Genomic DNA, 18,982 nt, shown 5'->3' with positions numbered 1-18,982 from the left:
GGCAAAACAGACCAGGTGCAGTGGCCTACTCCTGTAATCCCAGCACTTTGGGAGTCTGAGGCAGGTGGATCACAAGGTCAGGAGTTCAAGACCAGCCTGGCCAAGATGGTGAAACCCTGTCCCTACTAAAAACCACAAAAGAAAAAAAATAAAAATAATAAAAATAAATAATAATAATAAACTAGCCAGGCACGGTGGCAGGCACCTGTAATCTCAGCTACTTAGGAGGCTGAGGCAGGAGAATTGCTTGAACCCAGGCAGCAGAGGTTGCAGTGAGCTGAGATCGTGCCACTGCACTCCAGTCTGGGTGACAGAGTGAGACGCAGTCTCAAAAAAATAAAAATTAAAATTAAAAAAAAAGAAACTTTCCCTACTGGCACTGCCATGCAGGATTTCTGGAAGCACAATAGTAAAGAGACTTGAGAATGTTATCTTTCCTCTTATTTCTTTGTATTCCTTCCACCTTCCCAGTAGGTAATCATGATAAATTTTTTCCTCTGGGGCAGCTCTCTTTTCTCCTAGAAAATTAGGACATGGAACAGGACTTATAACGAAGAGTCCTAATCCCTGAAAGGAATAGTAGGCAAGACAGTTGCTACCCTCAATGTCTAGTTCTGAGAATGCTCCCTCCAGAGCCTCTGTCCTCCTATCACCTTTTGGAAATACCGAGCAATGAGACTATTCAGAAGAAACAACTTGGATAGATAATAATTTTCTCAATAGAGTAACCTGCACACTGATTTTTCCCCCAGAAATTAGGAAGGAAGATCAGGGTTCTGACACTTAATAAACTCTACCCTGATGGCCTAAGAATTTTTCTAACTTGCTTTGGAGAAGTCTGATCAAGATGTGGCTGAAGTGACACTTTGTCATCTGGGTGCTGCTCAGCAGGGGGCACTATTGTACCTCCCTGTGCCCTGGTAAAGAAGCAGAAGACCTCATCCTAGCCAAACCAAAAGGGTGTTGGGAGCACCACTGCATTCCTGAGACTGGTAGATTTGAGCAGATAATCTCCTCTTGATCCAGGGAAACAGATGGACTGACTCATGATAGCCTTTAGAAGCACAATGGATAGCCAGCAAGGGGCCCAGTGCTATTGTTTTCCTAGTAACCAGCAATACAGTATATCAACAGGTGTATATGTCCATCGTTGTCCCTTCTGTCCCCGTCCTTCCCACCACCTGTCCCTAAAAAACGATATTATGACTCTATGTCCTAACAATGCACTCCTCTTTCCCTTTGTTTCTTCCTGAACAGCATCTGATTTCATATTGGATTAAAATGATCTTAGATGTGGTTGCACAACAATGTGAATATGCTACTACTGAATTAGACATTTTAAAATGGTTAAAATGGTAAGTTATATGTATGTGTATTTTACCACAACTTAGAAAACAAAGTTAGACAAACTTAGGGAGGAAAAAAACAAAAGTCTGGACTCGCCTTGCCATACCCTTGCCCTTTCTTTATTCAAGCAGTCCTAGTAAATCCTGCACTTTTCAGAAAGGCTTGTCAGATAACCTGAACTGCTTGTGTAAACACGTAGTTATTGACTCCCTCCTCCTTCTCTACCCCTTATATCTACATCAAGATAATATGCTCTGTTTACTTATTTATTAACCTCAAGGACAGAAGCTGAGCTGTTAACTTCCTTTGTATTGGACAGAGTATATTCCCTCCAAAGATGCATATATTAGGCTGCTGATGACTCTTACCTTTGTTTTCTGCTTTTAACCTTGTTGCTCCTTATTCAGCACCTCTCCCAATTCCTATAAACACTGTAATTTCCTTCTTTGACCCTTTGAGGCAGGGGTCATCGAACTTTTATGGTCTTGTGGCCAGAGAGAAAAGAAAGCCAGCAGATAATATGTACATGAATGAGCATGACTGTGTTCTGATAAAACTTTATTTACAAAACCAGGCTGTTGCAAGATTTAACCCACAGGTGGTAGTTTGCTGACTCTAGCTTTGAGGAAAGAAACCTTTCTTCTTGCTTGCTCCTGGCCATAACCTTCCTCTCCTGTTTCTTGTTCTTATATATATCTCTGAGGGTACTTTCTGACTTGGGAAAGCTAATGAAGGGAAGAGGGGTTGAATGAGTATTTTTAACCCTCACTTTACATACTTAAATGGGTTTTGGTGGATTCCTATGTAAATATGAAGAAGTGTCTTTCAAATGAATATACTGAGTAGACCATATCTCGGTGAGGGATGCTATGTGTGTGTATGTGTATGTCTGTACATGTGTAAAACAGATTAAGATAGACAGAATTCATCCCCAGGAAATCCTTTTATATTCCTAATGATTTTGATGTATTGCATAGAGACTCTGTGTCATTCTCCTTCTCATGATCTCAGGTTAGACTTGTTTGTTCTTTCTCTTGCTCCTGGAAACACCTCCTCCAGCCCACATACTAGCTGTTTCAGCCTAAGAACAGACCCAGATTGATGTTACCCAATTTCTCACAAAACTGTTATTAACCTGACATTGTGCTAGTTTGTGAAAACTTCTATCTTCACGCCCATATGTTAGAAACAGAGAGATCCATTCAAATATACCAGGAACCTAGGCTATACAACTCCAGCAGGCCATCCACTTGCCCAAAGTCTGGGGGTAAACTATAGATTTGGTAGGGCTGTTTTTTGTTTTGTTTTGTTTTGTTTTGTTTTTTGAGTTTTCCAAGAAGGGGGAATTTTTATTATTTTAAATAGAGACAGGGTATTGCCCTGTCACCTAGGCTGGAGTGCAGTGGCATTATCATAGTTCACTGCAAGCTTGAACTCCTAGCTTCAAGCAATCCTCCCATCTCAGCCTCCTGAGTACCCAGGACTACAGGCACGTGCCACCACACCTGGCTAATTTTTAAATTTTTTGTAAGGATAGGGCCTAACTATGTTCCCCAGGCTGGTCTTGAACTCCTGGCCTCAGGCGATTCTCCTGCCCTGGCCTCTCAAAGCAAAGTGCTAGAATTACAGGTCTGAGTCACCACACTGAGCACAAGAAGGGAGAATTAATAGTTTGTGGTGGCCTGGCCGGGCGCGGTGGCTCACGCCTGTAATCCCAGCAGTTTGGGAGACCAAGGTGGGCGGATCACAAGGTCAGGAGATCGAGACCATCCTGGCTAACACGGTGAAACCCCATCTCTACTAAAAATACAAAAATTTAGCCAGGCTTGGTGGTGGGTGCCTGTGGTCCCAGCTACTTGGGAGGCTGAGGCAGGAGAATGCTGTGAACCTGGGAGGTGGAGCTTGCAGTGAGCCGAGATGGCACCACTGTACTCCAGCCTGGGCAACAGAGCAAGACTCTGTCTCAAAAAAAAACAAAAACAAAAAAACCTATAGTTTGTGGTGGCCTTAATTTTTGGAAACAATGAGTTTAAATGATGTATATTATCCAGTTTGTGTTTCTAACCTCTGGCATAATATATTCAATTCCCTCCACTTTCCCTGGCCACTGAAAGTGGCGGAAAACAAAACAGAAGATCAGAAACCTAATGGCAGAGGCCAGGCATGATGGCTCACACCCCTAATACCAGCATTTTGAGAGGCTGAGGTGGGTGGATCACTTGAGGTCAGGAGTTGGATACCAGCCTGGCCAACATGGTGAAACCCTGTCTCTACTAAAAAATACAAAAAATTACCCGGGCATGGTGGTGGATGCCTGTAATCCCAGCTACTCAGGAGACTGAGGCAGGATAATCACTTCCTCAGAGCCGAGATCTTGCCACTGCACTCCAGCCTCGGTGATAGAGCAGGACTCTATCTCAAAAAAAAAAAAAAAAAAAAGCTCAGGCACAGTGGCTTAGGCTGAGCGCAGTGGCTCACTCCTGTAATCCCAGCACTTTGGGACACCGAGGCAGGCAGATCACTTCAGGTTAGGAGTTCGAGACCAGCCTGGCCAACATGGCGAAACCCCGTCTTTACTAAAAAAAATACAAAAATTAGTTGGGTATGGTGGCACGCACCTGTAATCCCAGCTACTCGGAAGACTGAGGCAGGAGAATGGCTTCAATCCAGGAGGCAGAGGTTGCAGTGAGCCGAGATTGCGCCACTGCACTCCAGCCTGGGCAACAGAGCGAGACTCCATTTCAACCACAAGAATAAAAAGAAACCTGACTGGGTGGGGTGGCTCACGCCTGTAATCCCAACACTTTGAGAGGCTGAGGCAGGCGGATCACCTGAGGTCAGGAGTTTGAGACAAGCCTGACCAATATGATGAAACCCCGTCTCTACTAAAAGTACGAAAATTAGCCAGCCAGGTGTGGTGGTGCTTGCCTGTAATCCCAGTTACTCAGTAGGCTGAGATAGGAGAATCCCTTCAACCTGGGAGGTGGAAGTGGCAGTGAGCCGAGATAGCACCATTGCACTACAGCCTGGGCAACAAGAGTGAAACTCCATCTCAAAAAAAGGAAAGAAAGAAAAGAAATCTAATGGCAGAGAGACCAAATATGAGGATCTAAAAGCATTTACGAATGGTTCATTCTGTCTGTCCTTCTAGCTATTTTCCAAAACCAAATGTGATTTTATTTTATTGATTTATTTTTTGAGATGGAGTCTCTCTCTGTTGCCCAGGCTGGAGTGCAGTGGCACGATCTCAGCTCACTGCAACCTCCGCCTCCTGGGTTCAAGCGATTCTCCTGCCTCAGCCTCCTGAGTAGCTGAGATTACAGGCACCCACCACCACACCTGGCTAATTTTTGTATTTTTAATAGAGACAGGGTTTCGCCATATTGGCCAGGCTACTCTCAAACTCCTGACCTCAGGCGATCCACCCGCCTCAGCCTCCCAAAGTGCTGGGATTAGAGGCGTGAGCCACCACCCCAGCCTAAATATGATTTTAAATATTACATGCTTCTTTTTTCCTACTAACTCAGTTCACTGAGAGACTTGTTTCCACCAATACTGGGACATTTTTATTGTTGTTGGTAAGATTCCTATGGTACTTTTCTTCTAAAAAACTTTTCAATCTAATCTTTCATTTATCTTTGCGGCAAACTTCAAGGTTGAAGATGAAGGAAAGTAGGTGATGACGGGATAATATGACATGGAAAAGAGAATTTATTTTATTTTAGAATGGGAAAATTCAGCCCTAGACAAGCTGAGTAATTACTCACGGTATAGAGTGAAGTCTGGTGGTGATAACCTTTACCCTCTAAGGTTCCTTCTTAGTTTCTATTATAGTCTGTCACTGTAAGGATCTCTCTGCTGCCCTATGAGCAATGCTTCGTATGGCATCTCCATGGCATAAAGGCAAATGCCCACATTGGCCAAGATAAATAAACCCATATAGGGCCAGGTCAGTGTGACCTCCATTTCCCATTGTGAAATCCGAGCTGGTTTTGTTGGACAGTTGAGAGATGAGAGGTTCCCTATTAATACACATATCCACATGCCAAGACTTGGACATAAAAGCTAAGAATGTAGCATGGGGGAGGAGGTAGGATAAGTGACAGCATTCTGAACTTCGAGTCCCCTCTCTGTCCAAGTCCTGGGAAAGATAATTAAATTCCTGGGCTGGTGAGAGGAGATAAATGAGACTTTTACATGTATTTAAAAAACAAACAAACAAACTTTTCTTTTAACGTGTTGGAGATGTCTTTAGGAAAGAAAATACCTGCCATTATGAGAAAATACCAGCATGTGGTTATATGCAAAAATGTACGTGAGTATATATGTCTGTGTTCCATGAACCCACAAGTGTGTTTGGAATTTCGTCATACATTAACATAAAGATCTATATGTGTAGATTAAACCCATCCTCCATCTCTCTAATACTCACATCAGCAGCCTTCTTCTCTGCCAGTTCCAGCTTCTCCTGGGCATCCTTCAAAGCTTCTGAATACTTGTCCAGCTCATCCTCTGTCCCTTTCAGTTTCTTCTGCATGGCTGCCAGCTCATCCTCCAGCTATAGGAGCCCAGAGAGTCACACACAAAAACACACAAACACAACAATGCAGGGTTGGACCCTGGGCTCTTGGAGCCCTGAGTGTAACCTCCGTGTTACTGTCCCTAGCGAGACACACTTTCTCCCCAGCCACTTCCAGCCCACTGCCTCAGGAGTTATGCTGTAGCTTGGTCTGTGACCGTGTAATCTCTGATCCTAAGGTGACCAAGCCATCCTGGGTTTTCATCCAAGACCCTTGGATGGTAAATATCTGAAGTGTAGATGCCCGTGATGCTATTTGAGTGAAAAGAGATGCTCTTTCCCTCTAGAACTCTTACCTTTTCCTCTGGAAGTCAAGGGTTCTTCCAAAACATGATCCATTTCTACTTAAATTCAGCAGACATACTGTGGCTCAGAAGAGGCCACTGACTTTCCCAAGGTCACAAAGGCAGTCTGAGACAGATATGTTAGATGTCCTCTGCTCCTCCAGTGAGGCTGGGGAGTCCATCCCACCCCAAAATGGAGTTGACACCAGTAGTCACTGTCTTTCCCATGAAAACTCCCTTCCATTTCACAGTCTTGTTCATTAGCAGATGAGAGAGACCGATGCTAGTGCCTACCTGTTTACTTCTTTCTTCTGCCTGCTTCTGCTCAGCTTCAGCTTGCTCTGCCCGATCCAGAGCATTCTCCTTGTCTAACTTCAGCATCTGCATCTTTTTCTTGATGGCCTCCATCATGAGCAGTGGCTGTTGGCAGGCTCACCTGTGAACACTGGAGAACTGGAGACTGGGGCAAGAAAGAAGGGGCTGCTGCCTGAGTGACCAGGAGGTCCTCAGACTTGAGTCTTTATCTGTGCTCATAGCTCCACCTTTTGTTCCTAATATGGTCTTTGCAGCTCCCTCCACCCCATCATTGTTCTCCTGGGGGAACACAGGGTGAGACGCTTTGATGAACTGACATCACCAGCAAAAAAATATCTAGGAACAGCTGAGGCTGATTTTAGACAATGGAAAGTGGGGGAGGGAAGAGGTTCTCCCTGACCCTAAAACTTTCCACTCATTCTGGGCAGCTCTATGGATGTTTTAAAAGAGCAGGAAGAGGGCAGGGAAGAACATTAAAATAGAGAAGGGTACTTCGGCAATTCTAGGTTGGCAGTTTACATCCAGAGGGTCCTGGTTGCCTTTCAGCTTCCCCTTTCACTCTCCCCCAGACCGTGTTGAATGCTGGTCAAACTCCATTAGTTGAGTTTTAGCTTTCGATTTCTGGTATTCAAGGAGCTTGGGCAACAGGGAAGAGGGGAGGTCACAGATGATCCTTGACAATTCTCCCAGATCCCCAGATCAAATTGCTGTGCTATTTTGAGAGTCTCCAATTGGCAGAGAGACTTTTTTCCTCCCCACTAAGAGCCACAAGAGTAGAGTAAGAGGGTGGGGTTGGAATCTCCAAGATCTATCCCAGAGCTTCAAGTGAGGTGGGGAGAGAAACAGGGGAGGGTCAGAACAATCCAGACAGGATAATGCCCTCTGTTTTCCCACAGTAATCTTAAAATAGAACTGTTGTACTCTCTCCTCTTCTTCCCTTTGTCTTCTCCCTTCTTAATTCTCCCCAACACTGCCGCTCACCACATCATCATAATCATCATTATCAGCTCTATTCTTCCCAGTTTAGTTCCAGGCCATGTTTATTCTGCCAATGGGAGCCTTGTTACTAACAGGTGGCAAGGATACCAGTCCACTGGCACCATACACCTGAAAATATGCCCGGGGAGAGGGGGGCACTGTTCAAGATGACCAGATATATTGGACAAATATAAATGGCTCTAGTTAGTCATTTATGTCAAGGATAGTGAGAGTTAACGCTAAGCCCCAGCAATGGGAGAACTGAGACACCCACCAGACCAGTGGGTAGAGCAGAGCTGGAGTCCACTCTCGAGAGCTTCCAGTCACTAGAGGTAGATAAGCAGATAGACCATCAGCTGACTCTTGACAGAGAGAGGAGAAACCAAGTCTCCTTTCCCTGGAGATTAGCCAGGGAAGGGATTAGGGAACAGGGAGAGGAAGGAGTGGAAAATGGGGGTGGGGTGGGCAGGTGAATAAGGGGGAGAAAAATACGAGGACAAAAAGAGATAAAAGAGATATGTCCCTTCTAGCATAAGGGGACAAGAAATAGAAAGATTTGATCCTCAAATTCCAACTCTCTCCCACTCCCACACCAGCCCTCTTAGGTTAAGATTGAAATCCACATAGGTTGCAGCTACTGGACTTTTGGGGGGGTCCTGGAGAAGAGATTCAGTAAAAGAGACAGGAGCCCCAGAGATTGAAGCATGAAAGAGGGTGGTGCTGAATCACCAGCTGCTGTAAGAATATGTTTGACATTTAGTTGGTTCCTAATTAAACAACCCAATATCAAACATATCACACAGAAGCAGGCAGGAGAGCTTTGGGGGTCATCTGCCTTCCCCCCAGTTGCAAAGGAAGAATAGCGCAGACACCAGGCACCAATCATGTCTAGATGGAGAGCCACCTCCTTGAGGAAGGGTACTGGCCCCCGCTCTTCACCTCCCAATACAGCCAGTTCTTGCTTATCGCCCTACGTGTCATCCCTGCCTCAGCTCCTCCTCTACCAGCGCCTGGCCTTTGCTGGATCACGTTGGCCTGAACCAGGAAGAATACCTGGCAGGGCTCCACATCCGGGCAACTATCATTCCCTAGAGCTCCCACACAGAGCTTCTCCCCCTGATGTCACGGCCCCAGCGCCCAGAGGATCAGCTATGTCAGCAGCTCCTCATCAAAATTGCCACCTGCTCTCTTCAATGCCATTCCAGCTGCCCTGAGGCTTTCCGGGGTGGGGGCAGAGGACTTGTACATCCTGCTTTACCTTTCCAACAGAACTCCTAACCTTCCCAGATCACCCCCACAAGACTACTGAGGTCCGTTTAGGAGGCACCATCCTGGCACTGTCCTACTCTTAAGTGCTGCAGATGCTTGGCTCCCCCTTTCTGCCAGCTTAACGCTTCTCACCTTCTCCCCATGTCCTCCAGGCATCCTCGTTAAAGTCACCCTTGGATGTCCAGAACAGAAGAATAACTTATCTCCCTGGCAGGCTCCATCGTGGGCTCCAGAAGAGAAGACTTATAGTTCCCCACCTTGCCCGGCAGAAATGAAACTAAGGCTTTAGGTTGAGGATAAGAGAGGAAACTTCTGCCAGGAAGCAGCCTGCAGTCCACAGGAGTCCTCTTCTCTTCTAGGGCTTTTTACCAGAACTCCAGTCTGGCTTCTCCAAGGGTTTTCCCTCACAGGAATCCTGCCGGATTCCCATATGGGGGATTTCTGTTCCGGAGAGAATCAGATCTGTTGAGTGTCGTGTGGCAGGCAGATGCTTCTCTCCACTGTGGCAGAAAAGAGCCCAAGTTATAGCTGCACTGGGGGTTGGGGGGCTTGAGTGGAAGTGTGGGGGTGGGAGAAGGACGCGCTGCTTCAGCCCCCAGGCCTGTTCCATGTGTCCTTGTTCCCATTCCAGACACCCACCCCAACCCCCAGCATATACCAACTCCACAGTGTCCTTGATTGAGATCAATAGCTTGTCCCAAGCCCCAGTCAATTCCTGTTGTGTGGCTCTTGCCTTTCAGGGGAAGACTAACAAATGAGCATATACAGGCCCCAAGGTAGGCCCCTGTGATGTTGTCTTATGTCTTTGTTCCTTTTTGGCTCCTAAAGGGGATATGTATGTAATTTGTACTTTCTTGCTCTCCCTTCTTACCCTTAACCCCTCAAGTTCTAATTCCTTTCTCTGAGAAAGTTACCCATACTCAAGAACCAGAAGCTCGAGGAAGAGAGGCTGGGAAAGAGACTAGCAGGAATGAAAAGACTTTAATGTTTGGGGCACTAGAGGAACAGAGAGGCAGACTGGGAATGTGGAGGCAGGGGAGGAGCAGCTGTCTTGGAAGGAGACTTTGTATGGCATACCTAGGCAGAAACATCAGATGGCCTTTGATGAAAGCTGTTTAGCTCTCCTGGAAATATCTACTATGCCGCCATTTCAAACAGGAATGAGCCCCTCTGAGCCAGAGGAGCTGGGTATAGCATCCGCCACAGAGGGAAGAGGGGCTGAATGGGTGTGATGGGGTGATGTTATGAGAGCAGACAGAATACACAGAGAGGATCAGAAGAGATGGGCTCTGTAGGGGGCCAACCTGCCAATACTGGAGCCAGCCTGGCACTGACAAGCCCTGGGGGAAGAGGCCAAGGTCAGGGATCAAGGCAGAGGGGATGGGGCATTCTGTGGGTTCAGAGGAACAGAGGAAAGACGAATAGAAAAATAGAAGGAGTTGGTGAGGGAGTCTGGTTGGAGGTAGGGGGAGCCCAGGTAATGGAAAGGAATTAAGGAAAAAAACTATCATAGGAGCAAGAAAACATCATTATGGGTTACCATTTATTGGACATTTTGTGCTACTTGCTGCTAAGCGCTTTATTTAATCCCCACAGCAACCCAAGGAATTAGGCATTATCTCCCTTTTTACATACAGCATAAGGAACTATAACTCCGAAAATTAAAATAATTTGCACAAGGCCATGCAGTCAGTGACAGAGCCAGCACTGAGACCCAGATTTATCCAGTGTTAAAGCCTGTTCTCCTAATGCCAAGCTATACTGCCTATGCAAAAGAAGCAAAGAGTGGCCTGGGAGACACATATGGGGGAGGATTTAAAAAGTTAAGGGGCAGGCCGGGTGCAGTGGCTCATGCCTGTAATCCCAGAACTTTGGGAGGCCGAGGCAGGCGGATCACAAGGTCAGGAGTTTGAGACCAGCCTGGCCAACATAGTGAAACCCTGTCTCTACTAAAAATACAGAAAAAATTAGCCAGGCATGGTAGCGGGCGCCTGTAGTCCCAGCTAGTTGTGAGGCTGAGGCAGGAGAATCGCTTGAACTCGGGAGGCAGAGGTTGCAGTGAGCCGAGATCGTGCCACTGCACTCCAGCCTGGGTGACAAGAGAGTGAGACTCCATCTAAAAAAAAAAAAAAGAAAAAAGAAGTGAAGGAGCAGCTGGCTATTTGGCTCATGCCTACAATCCTAGCACTTTGGGAGGCCTAGGCAGAGGACTGCTTAAGCCCAAGGGTTCGAGACCAGCCTGAGCAACATAGTGAGACCCCATCTCTACAAGAAATAAAAATAAAAAAAAATAGCCAGATGTGGTGGCATGTGCCTGTGTTTCCAGCTACTCAGGAGGCTGAAGAGGGAGTATTGCTTGAGCCCAGGAGGTCGAAGCCACAGTGAGCCATGATTGCACCACTGCACTCCAGCCTGGGCAATGGAACGAGACTGTCTCAAAAAAAAGGCCCGGTGCCGTGGTTCACACCTGTAATCCCAGCACTCTGGGAGGTTGAGGTGAGCAGATCACAACATCAGGAATTCAAGACCAGCCTGGCCAATATGGTGAAACCCTCTCTACTAAAAATACAAAAATTAGCCGAGCATGGTGGTGGGTGCCTATAGTCCCAGCTACCCAGGAGGCTGAGACAGGAGAACCGCTTGAACCCGGGAGGGGGAGGTTGCAGTGAGCCGAGATTGCACCACTGCACTCCAGCCTGGGTGACAGAGTGAGACTCCCTTTCTTTTTTTTTTTTTTTTTTTTTTAGGCGGAGTCTCACTCTGTCGCCCAGGCTGGAGTGCAGTGGCCGGATCTCAGCTCACTGCAAGCTCCGCCTCCCGGGTTTACGCCATTCTCCTGCCTCAGCCTCCCGAGTAGCTGGGACTATAGGCGTCCACCACCTCGCCCAGCTAGTTTTTTGTATTTTTTAGTAGAGACGGGGTTTCACCGTGTTAGCCAGGATGGTCTCGATCTCCTGACCTCGTGATCCGCCCGTCTCGGCCTCCCAAAGTGCTGGGATTACAGGCTTGAGCCACCGCGCCCGGCCGAGACTCCATTTCAAAAAAAAACAAAAAAAAGTGAAGGTGAGATTGAGATGAAGCTTCAGAAAATAGAGGGTAGGGGAGGACACAGGCAAACAGAAGGAATGGGCGACTCAGTCTCAGGTTTCTGGGTCAAATCCAGGTCACATGTTTTGTCTCCTATAAAACTTACACCATACTTGTTACTTGTTCAGTGCCTACCTCTCCAACTAGGCTGCGAATTCCACGTCATCTGGTGTGTAAGTACTCATGAGTAGTTATTGACTAAAGAGCGGGTTTGGGAAGCAGAGGTGATGGGAGCTAGGGGTTGAATGGATATGTAGCAAAGACAGAGGAATGGACATGGGTGGAGAATGATATTTGATTGGATAAGAAGACTGCTCTAGAGGTCAGCAAGCAACCTCTGGAGGACCTGGGTCACAGAGAAATCTCCTGAGGGAGAACATGGAGGATACCTACTGTGTGCCAAGCACTGGGCTTGCTCTGTATTGCTATATACATTATCTTATTTAATTATTCAAATGATCCTATGAGATGGGTATTGTTGTCCTAATTTTCAAAAGAGGAATTTTTTTATTTGAGATGGAGTCTTGCTCTGTCATCCAGGCTGGAGTACAATGGCACAATCTTGGCTCACTGCAACCACTGCCTTCTGGGTTCAAGCAATTCCCCTGCCTCAGCCTCCCAAGTAGCTGGGATTACAGGGGGCCGCCATCACACCTGGCTAATTTTTGTATTTTTAGTAGAGTCAGGATTTCACCACATTGGGCAGGCTGGTCTTGAACTCCTGACCTCAGGTGATCCTCGTGCCTCGGCCTCCCAAAGTGCTGGGATTACAGGCGTGAGCCACCACACCTGGCCCAGAAGAGGAAATTGAGGTCAGTTAAACTAAATCACTTCCACGTGATGGCACAAGAATTAAAGAGGTGAAGCCAGAATTTGAACCCACACCTGACTTCAAAGCCTGTGCTCTTATTTTTATATTCTACTGCCTCTGGATCAGTGGGATGTGTAGGGGCAGAGGAAGAAGCTCTGACACATAGAAGAAAAATGGGGGATTTAGTAGGAGACTGAAGGATGGAGACAGACTTGGGTTGGAGGGAAGGGTATGAGTTTTGCAGTGGAGACATAGGCACATAGAGTTGAGGTCAGGACAGGACGAGTGACCAGTGAGGACGCCAACGGCAAGGTGAGAGCACAGGGCAAAATAATGTATAATGGCACTTACATCAGGGAGCGATGGTGTGTTCAGGGAGTGTATTCAGGGACTCATGGTGTATTCCTACAGCTGTCACTGGCTGTGAAATGGGGGTCTCTGGCTTGGGATGTCATTCACATGTAAAGTGGACCCTTTTTATTTTTGAGATGGAGTCTTGCTGTCACCCAGGCTAGAGTGCAATGACACAATCTCAGCTCACTGCAACCTCCGCCTCCTGGGTTCAATCAATTCTCCTGCCTCAGCCTCCCGAGTAGCTGGGATTAGAAGTGCCTGCCACCACACCGGGCTAATTTTTTGTATTTTTAGTAGAGATGGGGTTTCACCATGTTGGCCATGGTTGGCCAGGCTGGTCTTGAACTCCTGACCTCAGGTGATCCGCCCATCTCAGCCTCCCAAAGTGCTGGGATTACAGGTGTGAGCCACCCCGCATGACCTGTAAAGTAGACCCTTGTAAGTAAAGTTGTCTATGGCCTTCATATGATGCACATGGTCAATCAGTACTTTTCAGTATTTTTCAGAATTTTGAGTGCCTTTATTTTGACTGCTCTTTCCAGCCCCCTAGAAATCCCACCATTCCTTATTTCCTTACAACTGCAACATTACCTGCCTGATTCCTGGAGACATTTAAGTCTGGAATCCTCTCACTTGGCATAGGTGGGAATTCAGGCCCAGCGGAAAGAGACTTGTCCAAAGTTTCACAATAACTGGCTAACTCAAAACCCAAAATGCAGGCCTCCTCACTCAAGCACCACAGTGTCTATAGATTAATAGCCACATTCAGAGCAATTTGTCCAAATATAAATAAAAGATAAGTGAAAGTGATATCTGAGAGGTGGCGAGCGAAATCCAGGAAGTTAAGATTACGGTAGCTGAAAAATAAGCACTTTTGAAACAAATCAAGATTTAGACCTGAAAGAATGAACCCAGTGGTCTAAGTCTGAGCCTTTAAGAACTAACTTTATTTGTTATACCAAATCAGGATCCTCAACTCACAATGTCCACCCCTCCCCACCCCTGCCCCCTTACATCAATACAGTAAATCCCACTCTGACCACAAGGCGTCACTCTTGTTTTTACTGTTGTTCCATAGATTGTTTCCCAAATTAGCAACAAGGGATTAACAAGAGAGTGGAGAAGTGAGAGTGGGAGCCCTGTCTTAAGTTCTGGGCAGACAGCAAGATCCAGGTACGTTTTGGGAAGGAGGTTCAAGGTGATACAGGCTCTAGAAGGCTAGGTTTGCAGGCATGTTGAGAATGGAAGAACAGTGTTTTGGATGCCATCAGAATCTCTCTAAGTAAAAAGCTTTGCCCATCTGATTTAGTTCCTGCTGGTACTGCTGATGCTCCTTTTCAAACAGCTGGTGCAGGGCAGCTTGACGGACCTGATTGAGAGGGCAGAATAGTGTTGTTTGCCTCTGTTTACCACACTTTCTTATTCTTTCTCCCTAGTTGCTTTCCCATTACTTGTGTTCTCTTGGAGCTGGACTTAGCTGTGACATAAAGCTGGGTGGTAGCAGAGAGGCTGAACCAGTGGAGAGGAAGCCTATCCAATTTTTTTCTCCACAGGCGAAGCCCTATATTCAGCAAATATTTGCTGAGAACAGACCATGAAACAGGAACTCTACTAAGTAACTGGGATACACAGATGGTTACATGACAGCAAGCGGGGACCCTGGGAGAGAGAGAGGTACTGAGAGGCAAGTGCTATGCATGCACTAAGAGGCAGTTTTCTTTCTTTTTTTTTTTTTTGAGACCGAGTCTTACTCTGTCGCCCAGGCTGGAGTGCAGTGGCACAATCTCAGCTCACTGCAACCTCTGCCTCGGTTCAAGTGATCCTTGTGCCTCAGCCTCCCAAGTAGCTGTGATTATAGGCATGTGCCACCATGCCCAGCCAATTTTTGTGTTTTTAGTAGAGACATGGTTTTGGCATGTTGGCCAGTCTGGTCTCCAACTCCTGGGCTCAAGCAATCTGCCTGTCTTGGCCCCCCAAAGTTCTGGGATTACAGGTGTGAGCCATCACGCCCAATATAAGAGGCAGTTTTGAGTCTCACCAAGATGAAAGGAGCAGGAACTACAGTATACTTTGGGACTTTTTTTTTTTTTTTTTTTTTTTTTTGAGACGGAGTCTCACTCTGTAGCCCAGGCTGGAGTGCAGTGGCCGGATCTCAGCTCACTGCAAGCTCTGCCTCTCGGGTCCACGCCATTCTCCTGCCTCAGCCTCCTGAGTAGCTGGGACTACAGGCGCCCGCCACCTCGCCCGGCTAGTATTTTTTTGTATTTTTTAGTAGAGACGGGGTTCACCGTGTTAGCCAGGATGGTCTCGATCTCCTGACCTCGTGATCCACCCGTCTCGGCCTCCCAAAGTGCTGGGATTACAGGCTTGAGCCACCGCGCCCGGCCTACTTTGGGACTTTAAGATGTGCCTTCCACCTGTAAGGAGGATGCAAAGAATCACTTAATGAAAAAGAGTTTTGGCAATGGAGTTGTGTTGCTCTGGTGTAATGCTGAAAACCTAGAGGCAAACAAGATAAAAGTGCAATGACACACACTAAGAGCTTGGAAAACTCAGTGGGCAAAGACACAGAGCAGTAGTGAATGAGACTTCAGGCTGCCCTGCTAGAACTCACCATTAGTAGTTGCTTTTTGGCCAGTGCCAATTCCTGTACCATGGTGTCCTGCATCCTTAGGGTGGCATATGGGTTTCTTCTCTGGCCCAATGTCATTTGCCACAGACAGTGAGTATGTGAATTTCGCCACCTGCTCCAGATACAGAGGTGGGGGTTGAATGGGTGGGTTAGAGTTAGGAGTAGAGACAAAAATCCCATAGAGTGAGGGTGTTTCTTTTTTCTTTTTTTTTTTTTTGAGACAGAGTTTCACTCTTGCTGCCCAGGCTGGTGTACAGTGGTGCAATCTCAGCTCACTGCAACCTCCGCCTCCCAGGTTCAAGCGATTCTCCTGCCTCAGCTTCTCAAGTAGCTGGGATTACAGGCACCTGGCATCATGCCCAGCTAATTTTTTGCATCTTTAGTAGAGACAGGGTTTCACCATGTTGGTCAGGCTGGTCTCGAACTCCTGACCTCAGGTGACCCACATGCCTCGGCTTCCCAGAGTGCTGGGATTACAGGTGTGAGCCATGACTCCTGGCCCAAGACTGTTTCTTCACCTGGAACCTCTGCCCCACTGTTAGAAGACTGTAAAATCCTTGAAAGGGTAATTTAGAACCTAGTATGTATTAAGTACATAATATCATTTAATCATTACAATAACTATGTGGCATAGGCATTATTTATTTATTTATTTATTTATTTTTGAGACGGAGTCTCACTCTGTTGCCCAGGCTGGAGTGCAGTGGCGCGATCTCCACTCACCGCAACCTCCGCCTCCCGGGTTCAAGTGATTCTCCTGCCTCAGCCTCGCGAGTAGCTGGGATTAGGCATTAGTTTTTACATAATACAGATAAGGAAACTAAAAGTTGTGAGATGCCCAAGGTCACTTAATGGCAGACCTGGGTCTCAAATCCAGCTTCTTTTTTTGAGACAGAGTCTCACTCTGTCACCCAGGCTGGAGTGCAGTGAGGCAATCTTGGCTCACTGCAATCTCTGCCTCCAGGGTTCAAGTGATCCTCCTGCCTCAGCCTCCTGAGTCGCTGGGACTACAGGCATGTGCCACCACACCTGGCTAATTTTTGTATTTTTAGTAGAGACGAGGTTTCACCATGTTGGCCAGCCTGGTGTCGAACTCTTGACCACTGGTGATCCGCCTGACTCAGCATCTCAAAGTGCTGGGATTACAAGTGTGACCTACCGCGCCTGGCCCCAAATCCAATTTCTCTAAAGCTAATATCCCTTCCATCATACTAGTGATTCTCAGCCCTGGCTAGACTGGAATCTTCATTAAAGTTTTAATTTTTTTTTTTTTTTAGAAATAGTCTCGCTCAGTCACCCAGGCCAGAGTGCAATGGCATGATCTTGGCTCACTGCAACCTCTGCTCCCAGGTTCAAGCAATTCTCATGCCTCATCCTCCTGAGTAGCTGGAATTACAGGCGCCCGCCACCACGCCCAGGTAAAATTTTTTTTTTTTTTTTTTGAGACAGAGTCTCACTCTGTCAGCCAGGCTGGAGTGCAGTGGCGCAATCTTGGTTCATTACAGCCTCCGTCTCCTGAGCTCAAGCAATTCTCCTGCCTCAGACTCCCGAGTAGCTGGGATTATGGGGGCATGCCACCACACCTGGCGAATTTTTGTATTTTTAGTAGAGACAGAGTTTCACCATGTTGGCCAGGCTGATCTTGAACTCCTGACCTCATGTAATCCACCTGTCTCAAACTCCCAAAGTGCTGGGATTACAGGCTTGAGCCACCACGCCCACCTGCTAATTTTTAAATTTTTAGTAGAGATGGGGTTTTGCCATGCTGGCCAGGCTGGTCTTGAACTCCTGAACCTCAAGTGATCAGCCTGCCTCAGCCTCCCAAAGTACTGGGATTACAGGAGTAAGCCACCATGCCAGGCCAGTTTTAAGCTTTTTAATATATAGAAGGAATATAAATATACATCATGCATGTACATATGTGTATATATCTACTGTTGGCATTTTTTAAAAAAGTAAAAGTACATTTTCCACATGTTGAAAAACTTGAATCCACACAGAAATATACTAAGTGAAAAGTAAAAACTCACTGGGTGCAGTGGCTCACGCCTGTAATCCCAGCACTTTGGGAGGCTAAGGCAGGTAGATCACTTGAGGCCAAGAGTTCAAGACCAGTCTGGCCAACATGGTGAAACCCCATCTCTACTAAAAATACAAAAATTAGCCGAGCCTGCCACGCGCCTGTAATCCCAGCTCCCCAGGAGGCTGAGGCACGAGAATCGCTTGAACACAGGAGGTGGAAGTTGCAGTGAGCCAAGGTCGCACCACAGCACTCTAACGTGGATAGTGGAGTAAGCCTGTCTTAAAACAGAGAGACTCTGGCTCAAAAAAAAAAAAAAAAAAAGTGTTATCTCTGACTGGGCAAATATATATACATATATATACACTTTGTTGAGAATGACTTAGTTTTTACTTTTTTTTTTTTTTTTTTTGAGTCAGAGTCTTGCTCTGTCACTTAGGCTGGAGTGCAGTGGCGTGCTCTCCAGTCACTGCAACCTCTGCCTCCCGGGTTCAAGCAATTCTTCTGCCTCAGCCTACTGGGTAGCTGGGATTACAGGCATGTGCCACCACGCCCAGCTGACTTTTGTATATATATATTTTTTGAGACAGGGTCTCATTCTGTTGCCTAGGCTGGAGTGCAGTCTGTGATTATGGCTTACTACAACGTCAACCTCTTGGGCTCAAGCAATGCTTCTACCTCAGCCGTCTAAATAGCTGGGACAACAGGTGTGTGCCTGGCTAATTTTTATTTTTTGTAGAGACGGAGTCTCACTATGTTACCCAGGCTGGTCTCAAACTCCTGGGCTCAAGTGATTCTCTGCCTTGGCCTCCCAAAGTGCTGGGATTACAAGTGTGAGCCACCACACCCAGCTACTTGTGCACATTTTCAGAAAATGTTTCTATCATAAACTGGGAAGTACATCTTCTTTTTTAAAACACATGAAATCAGCCGGGCGCAGTGGCTCACGCCTGTAAGCCCAGCACTTTGGGAGGCTGAGGTGGGCGGATCACGAGGTCAGGAGATCGAGACCACTGTGAAACCCCGTCTCTACTAAAAATACAAAAAAATTAGCCGGGCGTGATGGCAGGTGCCTGTAGTCCCAGCTACTCAGGAGGCTGAGGCAGGAGAATGGCGTGAACCCGGGAGGCGGAGCTTGCAGTGAGCCGAGATGGCACCACTGCACTCCAGCCTGGGCGACAGAGTGAGACTCCGTCTCAAAAAAAAAACAACATGTAATCAGGCCAGGTGTGGTGGCTCACCCCTATAATCCCAGCACTTTGGGAGGCCGAGGCGGGCAGATTACTTGAGGTCAGGGGTTCGAGAC

At 46.9% G+C, this 18,982-nt stretch overlaps 1 protein-coding gene and 1 long non-coding RNA gene across 2 annotated transcripts; both read right to left on the bottom strand.

Moving 5' to 3' along the window:
• Window positions 1–1,888: 1,888 nt before the first annotated feature.
• LOC119624287 (uncharacterized) lies at window positions 1,889–6,754 on the bottom strand. The gene is made up of 4 exons (XR_012089949.1): window positions 6,505–6,754; window positions 6,223–6,337; window positions 5,780–5,905; window positions 1,889–2,072 (listed from the first exon to the last, which is right to left on the bottom strand). It is a non-coding gene; the product is annotated as an uncharacterized lncRNA (long non-coding RNA).
• Window positions 6,755–13,950: 7,196 nt separating this feature from the next.
• Window positions 13,951–15,938, bottom strand: CFAP141 (cilia and flagella associated protein 141). The gene is made up of 2 exons (XM_007976992.3): window positions 15,639–15,938; window positions 13,951–14,393 (listed from the first exon to the last, which is right to left on the bottom strand). The coding sequence occupies exons 1-2, from the start codon at window positions 15,834–15,836 to the stop codon at window positions 14,292–14,294; spliced, it is 300 nt and encodes a 99-aa protein (XP_007975183.2). The 5' UTR covers window positions 15,837–15,938; the 3' UTR covers window positions 13,951–14,291.
• Window positions 15,939–18,982: the final 3,044 nt, after the last annotated feature.

This window comes from Chlorocebus sabaeus, chromosome 20, assembly GCF_047675955.1.
Source record: "Chlorocebus sabaeus isolate Y175 chromosome 20, mChlSab1.0.hap1, whole genome shotgun sequence".
NCBI lineage: Eukaryota > Metazoa > Chordata > Mammalia > Primates > Cercopithecidae > Chlorocebus > Chlorocebus sabaeus.
Note: the sequence above shows the minus strand (reverse complement) of the source record. Positions and strands in the feature narration are given on the sequence as shown.

Bases quoted from the DNA above. Each gene is read 5' to 3' on its own strand.
- CFAP141 (XM_007976992.3), bottom strand. From the start codon at position 15,836: ATGGGATTTTTGTCTCTACTCCTAACTCTAACCCACCCATTCAACCCC. The intron at 14,394-15,638 runs GTGAGTTCTAGC...CCTCTCAATCAG, and splicing joins CCAAAAAGCAACTACTAATG to GTCCGTCAAGCTGCCCTGCA.